This window comes from Hyla sarda, chromosome 1 (assembly GCF_029499605.1).
Source record: "Hyla sarda isolate aHylSar1 chromosome 1, aHylSar1.hap1, whole genome shotgun sequence".
In the NCBI taxonomy this organism is placed as follows: Eukaryota; Metazoa; Chordata; class Amphibia; order Anura; family Hylidae; genus Hyla; species Hyla sarda.
This window is the reverse complement of record NC_079189.1, coordinates 328,555,483-328,571,391: the sequence shown is the minus strand read 5'-3', so window position 1 is coordinate 328,571,391 and position 15,909 is coordinate 328,555,483. Positions and strand designations below refer to the sequence as shown.

At 42.2% G+C, this 15,909-nt stretch overlaps 1 protein-coding gene across 5 annotated transcripts in view; it reads right to left on the bottom strand.

Annotated features, from left to right (window-relative positions):
* LOC130273130 (thioredoxin-like) overlaps window positions 1–13,338 on the bottom strand; it is a 67,907-nt gene extending 54,569 nt beyond the window's left edge. For 3 of the 5 annotated variants that reach the window (XR_008843884.1, XR_008843890.1, XM_056519438.1), the window contains exons 1-2: window positions 8,853–9,239; window positions 885–1,033 (exon numbers count right to left, since the gene is read on the bottom strand). Coding sequence is in view for 3 of the 5 variants with exons in the window: in XM_056519438.1 (XP_056375413.1) it covers window positions 885–989 (105 nt within the window). In the remaining 2 variants the exon portion in view is untranslated. Of the gene's footprint in view, window positions 1–884; window positions 1,034–8,852; window positions 9,240–12,977 lie in introns of those variants that run through there. The other 2 variants (XM_056519448.1, XM_056519453.1) reach the window with 2 other exon arrangements.
* Between the last annotated feature and the right edge of the window lie 2,571 nt (window positions 13,339–15,909).

Sequence of the window (15,909 nt, the reverse complement as noted above, 5' to 3'; positions counted from 1 at the left end):
TATTAGCAGAAAAAACTGTATTTTTGTAAAACACCAGCCGGTGGATACTAATGTTTGGACTTTGACGGTATGGAGCACCTTGACAGCTTAACAGGTACTAAATGGTACAATACTCGCATGTACCTATGCAGTATGCACTGATGAGTGCAGTTATATATGCGTAACTATACGCAGAAAAAACTGTTTAAAAAAAAAACAGCCGGTGAATAGTATTTTTTGGACTTGCACAGTATGTAGCCAGCCTCTTGACAGATTAACATGTACAAAATGGTGCAAATGCACTATAGTCCACTGAACAATCACATATTTCTGAACAGCAGCAGGACACAACAGTGCAGCACCACAAAAAAAAAAAATCCAGGGATTAAACCCTAAATTGCACTCTGTCCCACAATTCTGAGCAGCAGAAGTTTTGTGGAGCAAACAAATAAACTCAATTGGGCTCTGAACAATGAGGAGATAAGATGCTTCAGAAAGTTCAGGCAGCTTGGAGATCTGTATGAGGCAGCTGACAGCTATCTGCCCCTCTCTGCTGCAATGCTCAATAACGTGAATAGGAGGTTTAGCTATCAATGATCCTTCTCAGAGTAACAGCACAGCACTCTGCACTCCTGCCTTTCCCTAATGCTGATGTGACTAGCAGTTGCAGTGTAATGCTGTGGTATGAGCTATTCACACACATGCAGTCCCGTCCTCTCCATCTGAGTGCATAGATTAAATGAAGAGAGGCAAGATGGCCGCCGATTATATAGGGGCCGTGACATCACAGGGGTCGGTGAATACTGATAGGCTGCATCTCACATGTGATTCAGGGTCAGCCCGCCTACCTTCATTCCCACCGCTGTTTCCCGCCCTCCCATAATCCCCTGCCCCATAATACTCACATGTGGATCCGCCATCTTAGGTCCCCAATAGCCTGGAACGCTGTAAAATGGAGTTAAATGAAGCGATTCGCACAATAGAATCGCGGTGATATTCAAATTTTTCATGAAATTCGTTACGAATTCAGGTTCGTCAACTTCGATTCGCTCATCTGTAATAGAAATGCATTACATTTTTAAATGAAAAAAAATGTAATTTCCTAATAACTTGTACACAGCTTTGCTTCACAATTGACAAACTTTAACAGTTCTTTGCTTATCTAAATCTAATCTTTTTAAGCTGGGCTCACAATACGTTTTGAGCTTACGGGACCAGCCCGTATCTCATTCATTTCAATGAGCCAACCGGAGTCACTATGTGACTCCGGTCGGCTCATTTGTACTCTGTATCCGGTTTTGTGACAGGACCTAAAACCGCAGCATACCACGGTTTTCGGTCCGGTCAAAAAACGGATATGGGGAAAAAATTTGCCGACTGGAGTCACTATCTGACTCCGGTCGGCTCATTGAAATGAATGAGATATGGGCCAGTGCGGCTGGGATACTGGAGCGCCCCCTTTTCACTCCCCCCAGCCCAGATCCGATTCCTGTAAGCTCAGAACGTAACGTGAACCCAGCCTTACCTATCAGAGACTTAACTTAAATTACTTCATAAACCTCATATATAACAATTAATCAACTAAATTTATGTAATGTGTTGTATTCCATGCTATGTTTATTCTGTACCTGTAGGGTTAAAAAGTTCTGACAGCTTCTTGTTGTTCTTTGTTGCTGGGGTACGCCCCGGCTGTCTGGACTGGTCAGTGACCTTGTTTGCGGCACCTGGTCTGGCTCCATATAAGCTGGCAGTCTACTCCCAGTCAGTGCTTGCTATAGAGCTCTGTTGGTACTCTAGCTAGCTGTCTTCTGTATTGGTTATAACTGGCTTCTTGAAACTTTGGCTCCTCCCTGACTATTCTCTCTGGTATTAGCGACTTTGTACTGTGACATCTCCTGGATTCTGACGCGGATATTTGACATTGGACCTATTGTGTGAGTGTTTAGTCTTCTATGTTAGTTTGTCTGTTTTTACAGTCTCCAGACTTTAGACTGTGTCATTGTAGTTTATTATTTTGACAATTACCCCCCTCACGTATATATAGGAAGGGACTGTCTTTGTGGTTGTGGACCTGTTATTTAGGACAGGTACGCAAGTAGGCAGGGACAGGGGGAGTGGGCGAGAATAGAGTGCACTCCTTCCCTGCCCATACGTGACATTATAGCAAGCCCATATACTTGCAATTGCTCTGTTCCTGCATTATGGAAGCAATGTCTGCATTAGTCGAGCAAATTCAGGGTTTGACTCAGTTGGTCCAGGATTTAGCTGAGAAGGTACAGCAGCAAGAGAAATCTCAATCTCAGTCTAGAGTCAACCAGGACTTGATTGACAGTTTGGAACACCAGGAGCAGCTGATTCAAAGGTTGCTGGCCAGAATCCTGGAGCTTGAATCCCCACGCACTACTTCTCCACCTTCAACTCCTTTAGAGCCACAAGTTAGTCTCCCGGAACGGTTTTCTGGTAACCGGAAAGAATTCAAAACTTTCTGTGAGAGCTGCAAATTATACTTTAGGTTAAGACCTTACACGTCTGGTTCTGAGGCCCAAAGAGTAGGTATTATGTCTCTTCTGCAAGGGGGTCCCCAGGAATGGGTATTTTCCCTTGATCCTGATGCTCTGGAGTTGTCCTCAGTTGACGCTTTATTTGCGGGATTGGGTCTCTTGTACGCTGAACCAGACTGTGCTATGTACGCTAAATCTCAGTTACGTACATTTAAGCAAGGGCGCAGACCTGTTGAGGAGTATTGTGTAGACTTCAGAAAGTGGTGTGTGGCTTCCAGATGGAATACTCCAGCTTTGATTTGCCAATTTAGACAGGGGTTATCTGATGTCCTGAAGGATATGTAAGTGACCTACCCCTCTCCTGACACCTTAGACCAAGCTATGACTTTAGCAGTTTGTTTAGATAGACGTTTACGTGAACGCAGATGGGAATGTTGTTCTTCCTCTGTCCCTCCTTTTTTGCCTGTCTCCTCTTCTGTTCCTAAACATCAGTCTGTGCCTGAGGAGGAACCTATGCAGATAGGGTCCATCCACACTCCAGAAGAGTGCAGAAGATTTTGCCAACTCTACGGCTTGTGTTTCTACTGAGGGGAGAACACACATTTCATCAGGTCCTGAGCCAAACGTCCGCATCCAAATGGTCATCATGGCAGCCACTTGGGTATTGATATGCCTGTTTCTACCAATGTTTTTTATTGGGGTATTGATATGCCTGTTTCTCCCAATGTTTTTTATGGGGGTATTGAGAAGCCAGCTAAAATTGTTCATATTGAACCTAAGTCTGAAAAGAGTAAAGATGATTGTGAGGACACCAATGAGTGGTGTGATTTGGAGCATTAGGTTACACCTGAGGACATTGATACCATCTGTATCCAAGTCAAGACCTCTTTACTCTCAGGTTTTGAAGGGTCCAGTGTCCCCTCCTAAAAGGGGGGGGGGGGACTGTCAGAACCTGTAGGGTTAAAAAGTTCTGACAGCTTCTTGTTGTTCTTTGTTGCAGGGTTACGCCCGTCTGTCTGAACTGGTCAGCTGACCTTGTTTGCAGCACCTGGTCTTGCTCTATATAAGCTGGTAGTTTACTCACAGTCAGTGCTTGCTATAGAGTTCTGTTGGTACTCTAGCTAGCTGTCTTTCGTATTTGTAATATCTGGCTTTTTGAACCTTTGGCTCCTCTCTTTGACTATTCTCTCTGTTATTAGCGTTTTTGTACTGACATCCCCTGGCTTCTGATGCGGATAGTTGACATTGGACATATTGCGTGTTTAGTCTTCTTTGTTAGTTTGTCTGTTTTTACAGTCCCCAGACTTTAGACTGTGTCATTGTAGTTTATTATTTTGACAAATACGCCCCTCACATATATAGGAAGGGACTGTCTTTGTGGTTGTGGACCTGTTATTCAGGACAGGTACGCAAGTAGGCAGGGACAGGGGGAGTGGGCGAGAATAGAGTGCACTCCTTCCCTGCCCATACGTGACATATTCCTTTTTGTTTAAAACCAATAAAATTGATTGTTAAACAGAGAAGAAAAATCAGATCACAGTTCGTAGTGTGTAAATCTTTTTTTTTTTATTACAAGTATAGTATTTATATAGGATTTTTATTATTGAGGGATGTTTTCACATTTAAAAAAATAAAAAATATTTTTAGTCCCCCTAAGGAACATGTATTCTCATACAGATGAATGCAGTACTACTGCATTGCACGGATCCATTTAACCTGTGATCTGCTAGTACAGTCTGTCTATGACAAGCTATAACAGCAGATCACTATTGGCAACCACGGACGCCTACTACAGATCACTTTGCGGAGAGTTGATCCTCCCTCAACCCTACCAAGGATGCAAGATAGGGGATTGCAAGCTGAGGTAAGTATTCTGCTAGGGCAGCCTATTTACCTCAGGTGCACTGTGTACATTACATTACATAAATAGTATTTTTGGTGTTACAGTTGATGAAATAATTGATATGAAATTCGTTGATGCCTTCTGCACCTGAAATGTACTTCTGCACTGTTTTACAAAGCCATACATATTTACATGGGGTGTTCCCACATTTATAAAAGCCATTAGAATTAGGCCGTGCTTCCAACAAGGAGCATGAAAAAGGATCCTCACTCAAGATTGAAAGAGGTTTATAAATAATGCAAAATAATGCATTTTATCTCTTGGAATTGAGTGCTATACTGTATCACATACATATGCTATACTGTAGATATATGCTAGTAACAAAATAAGCCCTTATGGTAACAAAATGAAAAGCCATAGGTTAAAGAAAAGTAGGAAAAACCTAAAAAACAATGGTAAAATATTGCTATATTACAGCCACCTGAAAGCGTTGTTTAAAAGGAATGTGACAGCAGACAATGTCACCCACACTAACCTGCATATACAGATAGATAGCGTAACAAACAGGGTTTCCCGCACAGCTTACTGGGCAAAAAATCGTTGCAGCTGTTGGAGGCAGCTGCTGCAGTATGAGCAATGCTTTCTCTTGCCTGCTGTGGCAATCTCACTGAATAATTGGGGGGGTGGGGGTGGTGATATCAGCTGAAGGGGGCGAGAAAGCGTTGCTCATACTGCAGCAGCTCACCTCCATTGGAAGAAGGAAGGAATTAACATTTTAGCAACCAGACCCATATATCTCTGAACAGCTGCATCAATTTTCATCCGGTAAGCAGTGTTAAAAAGAGTCACCCGCATTATCTATCCGCATATTTAGTGCTGGTGACCCTGCTGTCGGATTCTAAATATTATAATATTTATTTATTAAATATAATTAATATATTAAGGCTACTGAGAAATACCACAATAGTGGTGAAACACGTTTAGCATCGATTTATAAGTATTGCCACAACCATCTTTTGCTCATATTAGCCACTAAATCAGCCGATACCGCCTTGCCAGCGCTGCAGTACCCAAACCTGCGGCCCACCATTGAATAGCGCTCTATTCACACCACGAGGACGCCGGCTTACAGCTGATTGCTGCTCCTTAGGCCGACGGGCGAACAGTGTCCAGCACAACTTCATTCACCCACCGTCTCATATTGAATGCCGGCTCTCTGCATTACAGAGGACAACATCACATTATTTGGGACCAGTGTACCTTCATAAACGCCTTCTCGGTGGAACCCCTACACCCATGCCAGGTTGGTGGTTGCCCTCGTTTTAGTCCGTGTGGGCGCTGATATATTACAGTCTCCGGAGTCTGCCGCTCTGGAGACGGTCAGCTGCCGTGGAACACGGCGAAGACTTCAAATAAGGTACCGATCTGAATGTTCAAATATTGTAATCATTCACACTCATAATAACCGGCTGTCTTCAATTGAAGTGAAGTGAAAGTTACAAATGTATCGCTCCTCTCATCTGCTACATCTAACAGACACTTTGTATCTACTTTGCTGCTATTACAGTGCATTGGCTCTATTTGATGAACAATTCTAACCACTGTGGCTGCTAAATCAGATTAGAATCATTATACTGACTTTGGACATTGGCTGCTATCTGATATAAAATATTTTTATGAACATATCTATATATATATGTATATATATATATATATATATATATATATATATATATATTTTTTTTTTTATTTATATATATATTTTTTTTAATAAGCATATTTTTCATAATACCTGGGCAAGGGCCCTGCCCAGGCGTTTTAATACCATTTTCACTCAATAAATGCACATCATTGTTTAAGCTATTTATTCTGCAGGCATTTTTATTATTATTATTATTATAATCAAGATATGATTCTTTAAGTTATTACTAGTTTTATCTCTATATATCCCATACTTTCATCTGTAACCTACTATCCCTCAATTTTTCCATATCTTTAGTCTTTATTTCTTTGCTTTATTCTTTTTGCTTTTTCCCTTTTGCTATTTTTCCTATATTTTACTATCCATGAGGACTGGACATATAATTTATTCATTATATATTTTTCTATATGATAGTCTCCTGACTATATTGCAATAGCAGGTATAAACACATACATGTTCAGCTATGCCACACATGCATGTTTATGAGAGCATCAGGAGAGCTGTTGACCAAACATTCACAGCTATTTAAGACTAAGTTCACTACATCGTTGGAGCTCCTACACAGAATCAGTTAAAAACTGTTGCAAGCAGCATTTTTTTTTTGTCTGCTCAAATCCTGCTAAGTTGAATGGACACCAGATGGACCCCATTAACCACTTAGGGACCACGGGTGTCCAGGTCTGCCCTGATGCCCTGATACTTAAGGACCAAGGGCGTATATGTACGCCCATGGGAATTTCGGTCCCCACCGCGTATCGGGCGGGGACCAGACCAGGGTGACTGCTGATAGCAGGCACCACGCGCAAATGCCCAGGGGGGTCCTGAGCGCCCCCCCCCATGTCGGCGATCGCCAAAAATCGCCAGTGAATTCACACCGGCGATTTGATGCGATTCCGGTTCGTACGGGTCTCTGGTGACCCAGAAAATAAGGGGGATCAGGGTTGTCCAAAACACCCACGATCCCCATGAAGGGGTGCCACCCCTCCTATCCCTGCTATCGGTCATTCAGAAGCGAAGACCAATAGCAGATCGGAGGCGGGGGGTTAACGTTCGGTTCCCCCGCTCTGCCCAGCCACTGTAGTCCGGACAGAGCGGGGGAATCGACAGTGACCGGCGCCGAAGAGCCACTTACCATCGGCAGAGGGCGGCAGCAGAGGACGGCGATGCTGCTACCTTGGATCCTACGGAAGCCGATGAGTTGCCTAGCAACATCTGGAGGGCTACTGCTTGAGACCATAAAGTGTAGCCCTCCAGATATTGCAAAACTACAACTCCCAGCATGCCCAGACAGCTGTTTGCTGTTTGGGCATGCTGGGATTTGTAGTTTTGCAACAGCTGGAGGGCTACAGTTTGGAGATCACTGTGCAAATCCCAGCATGCCCAAACAGCAAACAGCTGTCTGGGAATGCTTGGAGTTGTACTTGCGTACCTCCAGCTGTTGCATAACTACATGTCCCAGCATGCCCTTCGGTGATCAGTACATGATGGGAGTTGTAGTTTTGCAACAGCTGGAGGCACAATGGTTGGAAAATACTGATTTAGGTAACAGAACCTAACTGAAGGTTTTCCGACCAGTGTACCTCCAGCTGTTGCAAAAGTACAACTCCCAGCATGCACGGTCTGTCAGTACATGCTGGGAGTTGTAGTTTTGAAACAGATGGAGGTTTGCCCCCCCCCCCCCCCCTATGTGAATGTCGCAGCGCAAACTCCTAGCGGGAAACTCACTGTAAACCCCCGCCAGTGCGAATGTACCCTAAAAACACTACATTACACTACACTAACACATAATGAAGGGTAAAACACTACATATACACCCCCTTACACCGCCCCCCCCCCAATAAAAATGAAAAACGTATCGTACGGCAGTGTTTCCAAAATGGAGCCTCCAGCTGTTGCAAAACATCAACTCCCAGCATTTCCGGACAGCCACTGACTGTCCAGGCATGCTGGGAGTTTAGCAACAGCTGGAGGCACCTTGTTTGGGAATCACTGGTGTAGAATACTCCTATGTCCACCCCTATACAATCCCTAACTTAGTCCTCAAATGCGCATGGAGCTCTCTCACTTCGGAGCCCTGTCGTATTTCAAGGAAACAGTTTAGAGCCAGATATGGGGTATTTCCTTACTCGGGAGAAATTGCACTACAAATTTTGGGGGGCTTTTTCTCCTTTTACCCTTTATGAAAAGAAAAAGTTGGTGGCTACACCAGCCTGTTAGTGTAAAAAAAACAATAAAACAATTTACACTAACATGCTGGTGTTGCCCTATACTTTTTATTTTCACAAGCGATAAAAGGAAAAAAAGACGCCCAAAATTTGTAACGCAGTTTTTCCGGAGTACGAAAATACCCCATATGTGGGCGTAAAATGCCCTGTGGATGCACAACTAAACTCAGGAGTGAGAGCGCACTATGTACATTTGAGGCCTAAATTGGTGATTTGCACAGGGATGGCTGATTTTACAGCGGTTCTGACATAAATGCAAAAAAAAAATGTGACCCCATTTTGAAAACTACACCCTTCACGGTATATATACACAGAGAACCAGCGTATAATGAATCAAGATAGTTTATTGAATACAAATCATTAAAAACAGTCACAGACAGAAAATTAACCGTTTGTTAAAAACAAGGAAAAACTGACAGTGAAAACCGAAGATAATGGAGTCCTGCATTTATAATAGAATCCCAATATAATACCCAAGTACATACATCCTTGATAACCAAGGTAAATAACACTGTTATGAGGTCAGGGATACTTGATACCCACCAAGGGGTTAACATAAACTCCTAGTAAGCAATATATCACATAGTGTGAGAAAACATTACCAGACAATGCAGACCGAGTGCAGGACGCCACTGCCCGACGTTTCACCACTCAGGGAGGCTTCTTCTGGGGCATGGTCATGGCTAGAGCTGTCCGCTGTTAAGTATATGTCCCGATCAAATCACAAGATCCGGCGCTAATCACATTTGCGCTTCGTCAGCACTCAATGTGAGTTGCCAAGAACTCAGTCCCGAGGCTGCCCCGGGCCGCGCATGTGTCCGGAGAGCGGTCCTGGCCCGAGCTCCCCACCCACAGCCAATCAGCAGTCACCATAATATAAACAAGCGCAAGCAACGGACCAGGAGCCAGCCCCCCACCAATATAAAGGACAAGCCCCACAACAGCAGGAGGACATCGAAATGGACCACCTTGTAACAAAGGAACTGTGCTGAGCCGACCTCTCCCCGTGGGATGAAGACATACCAAACCCCCGCATCCAGGGCGAGCACCACCGGGAGCGACACCGCCAAGCACATAGCGAGGCAGCGCCGACCCCGGTCCCGCAAGCCCAGCGGGGGCCAGGGAAGCAACAGTGCCCAGGGAGCGAAACAGCATCAGCACTAATTAGAGAGGAAAAATTAACTAGATAAATAAATATAAGATACATAGTACAATATTACCGTGTGGGCTTCAAGTCCCTCTAACATCATATTAAATTAACCAATATACATGTGTGTACACAAGAGGTTTATATAAATATAGTGGATACTAAAAGGTACATACCATAACCATAAAAATATATACATATAAATACATCCTAATATACATAACATATAGATCCTTTGTGCAAACACCTAAAATAAATATAAAAATATTAATAAAAAATAGAAGTGGATAAGTGTATTACCAGCAAATGTTGACCCTGTGCAACGCGCATGACAAATGCGCGTATACACATGTCAACAAACCTGATGTGTGAACGTGTGTAGGCGTCGGCAATGAACTCACATAGGAATATCATTGCCGTCGGTGCATGTCAACAAACTCACATAGGAATGAGTTTGCCTAATAAAAAATGTATGTATCCAAGTACACAGTAAACTGTGAAAAAATAGAAAAAATTATTATTGTGCAGCGATAAGTAAAAGATGAATAGATTAATAAAATTAATAAAATTGATTAATAAAATTGAAGAATATATATGAAAAAATAATATGGTAGAAGATAAAAAAATGATTGGCAGAATGGCCAGTTCCAATCATGACAAAATAAAAAACCGTGCATGTGTGAAAATCAAAACAAGTGAAGGGTGAAACACGCGTGAAAGTGCACGAGTGAAAGCGAATATACTATACCTATTAGGTCCAAATCGGATCCATGTGGTAGAACCTTGTACCTTAACCACAATTAGAGAAACCTAGGCTCCAGAAAATAAATTAAATGAAAATACAAAATCAATCCAAAAATCACATACACCACATATAGGGAGAGAACTTTTTGCTCTCAACCCCCACCGAAAGGAGACATGGAGCCCACAAAGAATGGCACGGCGATGGGGGCGGCTTGTGCACCCTCGTACGCCAATCTCTTTATGGGACTGTGGGAGAGGACCCTTTTCACCATTGATATCTCACCACACCTCCATAAGGTGGTGTGGTTGGGTCGATACATTGATGACATTCTAATGGTTTGGCATGGTACTCTGTTGGAGTTGGAGGCGTTCATGTGTGAACTGGATGTTAATGATCGAAATATACGCCTGACATATAAGGCCAGTAACTCCTCGATTGATTTCCTAGATATGAAACTCATCAAGGACAACCAAGGATTCATCCAGACTTACCTCTATAGAAAGGCGACCTCCGTGAATACTTTATTACATGTTACCTCAGCACACCCGATACACCTTACAAGAAACATTCCAGTGGGCCAGTTTCTACGAGCACTGCGTTTGTGCTCAGATGATGAGAAGTTCGAACTTCAAGCCGCAAATTTATGTCAGAGGTTTTGTGAACGCGGTTACAGCAGGCGGTGCATAAATCATGCTTACTGGAGAGCCAAGAACAGCGACAGGAAGTCTCTTCTTTGGCCACAGAAGGTAAGTGGAACAAAGAATGAAACCATTAGATGCATTATGGATTTCAACTCTAAAAATCAGGAGGTCAGGGACATTATGAATCAATATTGGCCGATACTGTTAACTGATGACACTTTGGCACTGTCTTTGTCCCCTAATCCCAGTATCACATATCATCATGCTAGAAACTTGAAAGACACGTTAGTCCACAGTTTACATGTTACACCAGAAACTGCCTTTCTGTTCGGGAGTAGAGGTCCACAACATGGCAGTGGTCCATGCGGCAGATGTGTTGCGTGCCCGAATATGGACAAAACAACTACTTTTAAGGATTCGCCACTGTATCAACTGCAACACCAAGGGAGTAGTATATGTAGCTAGCTGCCCATGTAATTTGATGTACATTGGCATGACGACACGTGAATTAAAGTGAAGAGTGAGAGAGCATGTGAGAGATATTGAGCTGGCTAAAGTACACGGTGATACTATGATCCTCAAGACAATTCCGAGGCATTTTAAGTTGAAGCACCATTGTGATAGTACCCTACTTAGATTGGACCAAGGCGGGGCAATTGGCAGAAATACCTGGCCGAACGTGAAACTAGGTGGATTTTCCAAATAAATACCATGACAACTCATGGGTTGAATGAAACTAACAGTTTTGTACCATTTGTATAGTAGCGCACCTCCTCTTGTTGCTTTGTCCTTGGCTCAGTATTTGTGGTTTTAATTTTTGTTTTAATTATTTCATGTTTTTAACACTTACTCTACTTTTCTATTTTTTCTCTAGCTGTCTACTTTTATGAAATTTAACCATGGACATTAACTATCTTGCGGCGCTTTTTGGCATGACTTGCTACCTATTAGACATCTGTGACGTCCTGTGTAGAAGGGCACCTCTTGGACCTGGGATCCAATTAAAGGATCCATGGACTATATGTGTATATTTACATATGATATGATATATTTATGGACGGGATTGTTCTTTGTGGGCTCCATGTCTCCTTTCGGTGGGCGTTGAGAGCAAAAAGTTCTCTCCCTATATGTGGTGTATGTGATTTTTGGATTGATTTAGTATTTTGATTTAATTTATTTTCTGGAGCCTAGGTTTCTCTAATTGTGGTTAAGGTACTAGGTTCTACCACATGGATCCTATTTGGACCTAATTGGTATAGTATATTCACTTTCACTCATGCACTTTCACGTGTGTTTCACCCTTCACTTGTTTTGATTTTCACACATGCACGGTTTTTTATTTTGTCATGATTGGAACTGGCCATTCTGCCAATAATTTTTTTATCTTCTACCATATTATTTTTTCATATATATTCTTCAATTTTATTAATCAATTTTATTAATTTTATTAATCTATTCATCTTTTACTTATCACTGAACAATAATAATTTTTTCAATGTTTTCAGTTTACTGTGTACTTGGATACATACATTTTTTATTATGCACCGACGGCAATGATATTCCTATGTGAGTTCATTGCCGCCGCCTACACACGTTCACACATCAGGTTTGTTGACATGTGTATACGCGCATTTGTCATGCGCGTTGCACAGGGTCAACATTTGCTGGTAATACACTTATCCACTTCTATTTTTTATTAATATTTTTATTTTTATATTTATGTTATGTGTTTGCCCATAGGATCTATATGTTATGTATATTAGGATGTATATATATGTACTATATATTTTTATGGTTATGGTATGTACCTTTTTAGTATTCACTATATTTATATAAACCTCTTGTGTACACACATGTATATTGGTTAATTTAATATGATGTTATAGGGACTTGGAGCCCACATGGTAATATTGTACTATGTATCTTATATTTATTTATCTATTTAATTTTTCTCTCTAATTAGTGCTGATGCTGTTTCGCTCCCTGTGCGCTGTTGCTTCCCTGGCCCCAGCTGGGCTTGCGGGACCGGGGTCGGCGCTGCCTCGCTATGTGCTTGGCGGTGGCGCTCCCGGTGGTGTGGTGTGTCTTCATCCCACGGGGAGAGGTCGGCTCAGCACAGTTCCTTCGTTACAAGGTGGTCCATTTCGATGTCCTCCTGCTGTTGTGGAGCGTGTCCTTTATATTTAGTACCTACCTATTGGTCGATGTTTGTGGCGGGGCTGGCTCCTGGTCCGTCACTTGTGCGCCTGTGCGCCCGGGCGGTGGGGCTGGTGCCGGCATCCTTCACGCACGGCGCTGACGTAGCACGTGCAAGTTTGTTTATATTATGGTGACTGCTGATTGGCTGTGGGTGGGGAGCTCGGGCCGGGACCGCTCTTCGGAAGCATGCGCGGCCCGGGGCGGCCTCGGGACTGAGTTCTTGGCAACTCACATTGAGCGCTGACGTAGCGCACATGTGATTAGCGCCGGATCTTGTGATTGGATGGGGACATATACTTAACAGTGGACAGCTCTAGCCATGACCACACCCCGGAAGAAGCCTCCCTGAGTTGCGAAAAGTCTGGCAGTGGCATCCTGCACTCGGTCTGCATTGTTTGGTATTGTTTTCTCACACTATGTGATATATTGCTTACTAGGAGTTTATGTTAACCCCTTGGTGGGTATCAAGTATCCCTGACCTCATAACAGTGTTATTTACCTTGGTTATCAAGGCTGTATGTACTTGGGTATTATATTGGGATTCTATTTTAAGTGAGGGACTCCATTTTCTTCGGTTTTCATTGTCAGTTTTTCCTTGTTTTTAACAAACGGTTAATTTTCTGTCTGTGACTGTTTTTAATGATTTGTATTCAATAAACTATCTTGATTCATTATACGCTGGTTCTCTGTGTATATATACTACATTTTGCGTATGATCTGTGATTTCAAAAGGGTTTTATTTTGGTACCCTTCACGGTATGTAACAAGGGATATAGTGAGCCTTAACACCCCACAGGTGTTTGAAGAATTTTCATTAAAGTTGGATGGGAAAATGAAAACAAAATCGAAGGCCATGTGTGTTTACAAAGCCCCATAGTGCCAGAACAATGGACCACCCCCACATGTGACCGCATTTTGGAAACTACACCTCTCATGTAATAAGGGGTACAGTGAGCATTTACGCCCCACAGGTGTCTGACAGATTTTTGGAACAGTGGTCCATGAAAATGAAAAATGTAATTTTTCATTTGCACAGCCCACTGTTCCAAAGATCTGTCAAACGCCAGTGGGGTGTAAATACTCCACTTTTCTGGCACCACGGGGGGCTTTGTAAACGCACATGGCCCCTGACTTCCATTCCAAACAAATTCACTCTTCAAAAGCTCAATGGCGCTCCTCCTCTTCTGAACATTGTAGTGTGCCAGCAGAGCACTTGACATCCACACATGGAGTATTTCCATACTCAGAAGAAATGGGGGTCATTTTCTCCTATTACCACTTGTAAAAATGTAAAATTTAGGGAAAAAACAGCATTTTAGTGATTTTTTTTTTTCATTTACAAATCCAACTTTAACAAAAAGTTTGTCAATTTCCTGTGGGGTGTTAAGGCTCACTGTACCCCTTGTTACGTTCCTTGAGGGGTGTAGTTTCCAAGATAGTATGCCATGTGGTTTTTGTTTGCTGTTCTGGTACCATAGGGGCTTCCTAAATGGGTCATGCCCCCCAAAAACCATTTCAGCAAAATTTGCTTTCCAAAAGGCAAATGTGACTCCTTCTCTTCTGAGCATTGTAGTTCGCCTGCAGAGCACTTTACGTCCTAACATGGGGTATTTCCATACTCAGAAGAGATGGGGTTACAAATTTTGGGGGGCATTTTCTCCAATTACCCTTTGTAAAAATGGTAAATTTGGGAAAAAAAACTGCACTTTAGTGAAAATATTATTTTTTTCATTTACTCATCCGACTTTAACGAAAAGTCTACAAACACCTGTAGGGTGTTAAGGCTCACTGGACCCCTTGTTACATGCCTCGACAGGCGTAGTTTACAAAATGGTATGCCATGTGGGGGGTTTTTTGCTGTTCTGGCACAACAGAGGCTTCCTAAATGCGACATGCCCCCCAAAAACCATTTCAGCAAAATTTACTCTCCAAAATCCCATTGTTGCTCCTGCCCTTACTCAAGAGAAATTGGGTTACAAATTTTGGGGGGCTATTTCTCTTATTACCCCTTGTAAAAATTCTAAAACTGGGTCTACAAGAACATGCGAGTGTAAAAAATGAAGATTTTGAATTTTCTCCTTCACTCTGCTGATATTCCTGTGAAACACCTAAAGGGTTAACACACTTACTGAATGTCATTTTGAATACTTTGAGGGGTGCAGTTTTCATAATGGGGTCATTTGTGGGGTATTTCTAATATGAAGGCCCTTCATTCCACTTTAAAACTGAACTGGTCCCTGAAAAATTCCGATTTTGAAAATTTTGTGAAAAATTGGAAAATTGCTGCTGAACTTTGAAGCTCTCTGATGTCTTCCAAAAGTAAAAACATGTCAACTTTATGATGCAACTATTAAGTAGACTTATTGTATATGTGAATTAATATATAATTTATTTGAAATGTCTATTTTCCTTACAAGCAGAGAGCTTCAAAGTTAGAAAAAATGCTAAAATTTCAATTTGTTCCTCAAATTTTGGAATTTTTTACCAATAAATTATGCAAGTATCGACAAAAATTTACCACTAACATAAAGTAGAATATGTCACGAAAAAACTATCTCGGAATCAGGATGAAAAGTAAAAGCATTCCAGAGTTATTAATGCTTAAAGTGAAAGTGGTCAGATGTGCAAAAAACGCTCTGGTTCTTAAGGTGAAAATGGACTTGGTCCTTAAGGGGTTAAAGTCAATGGGATCTGTCTGGATCCGTTGGTGTGTTGTGCAACAGACTGCCAAGCACAGTTTTTCTGCTAAGAATGGACTCTGTGACAGAGGCCCCAATCAGAGCCTCCAGTGCACATATGTACTGTAAAATGCCATATGTGTATGGTTAGCTTAAAGGAGTTATCCACCATAAGGTGATTTTAGTACATACCTGGAAGACAGTAATTGACATGCTTAGGAAGGATTTGCGCTTGTCTTGGGGCTAAAT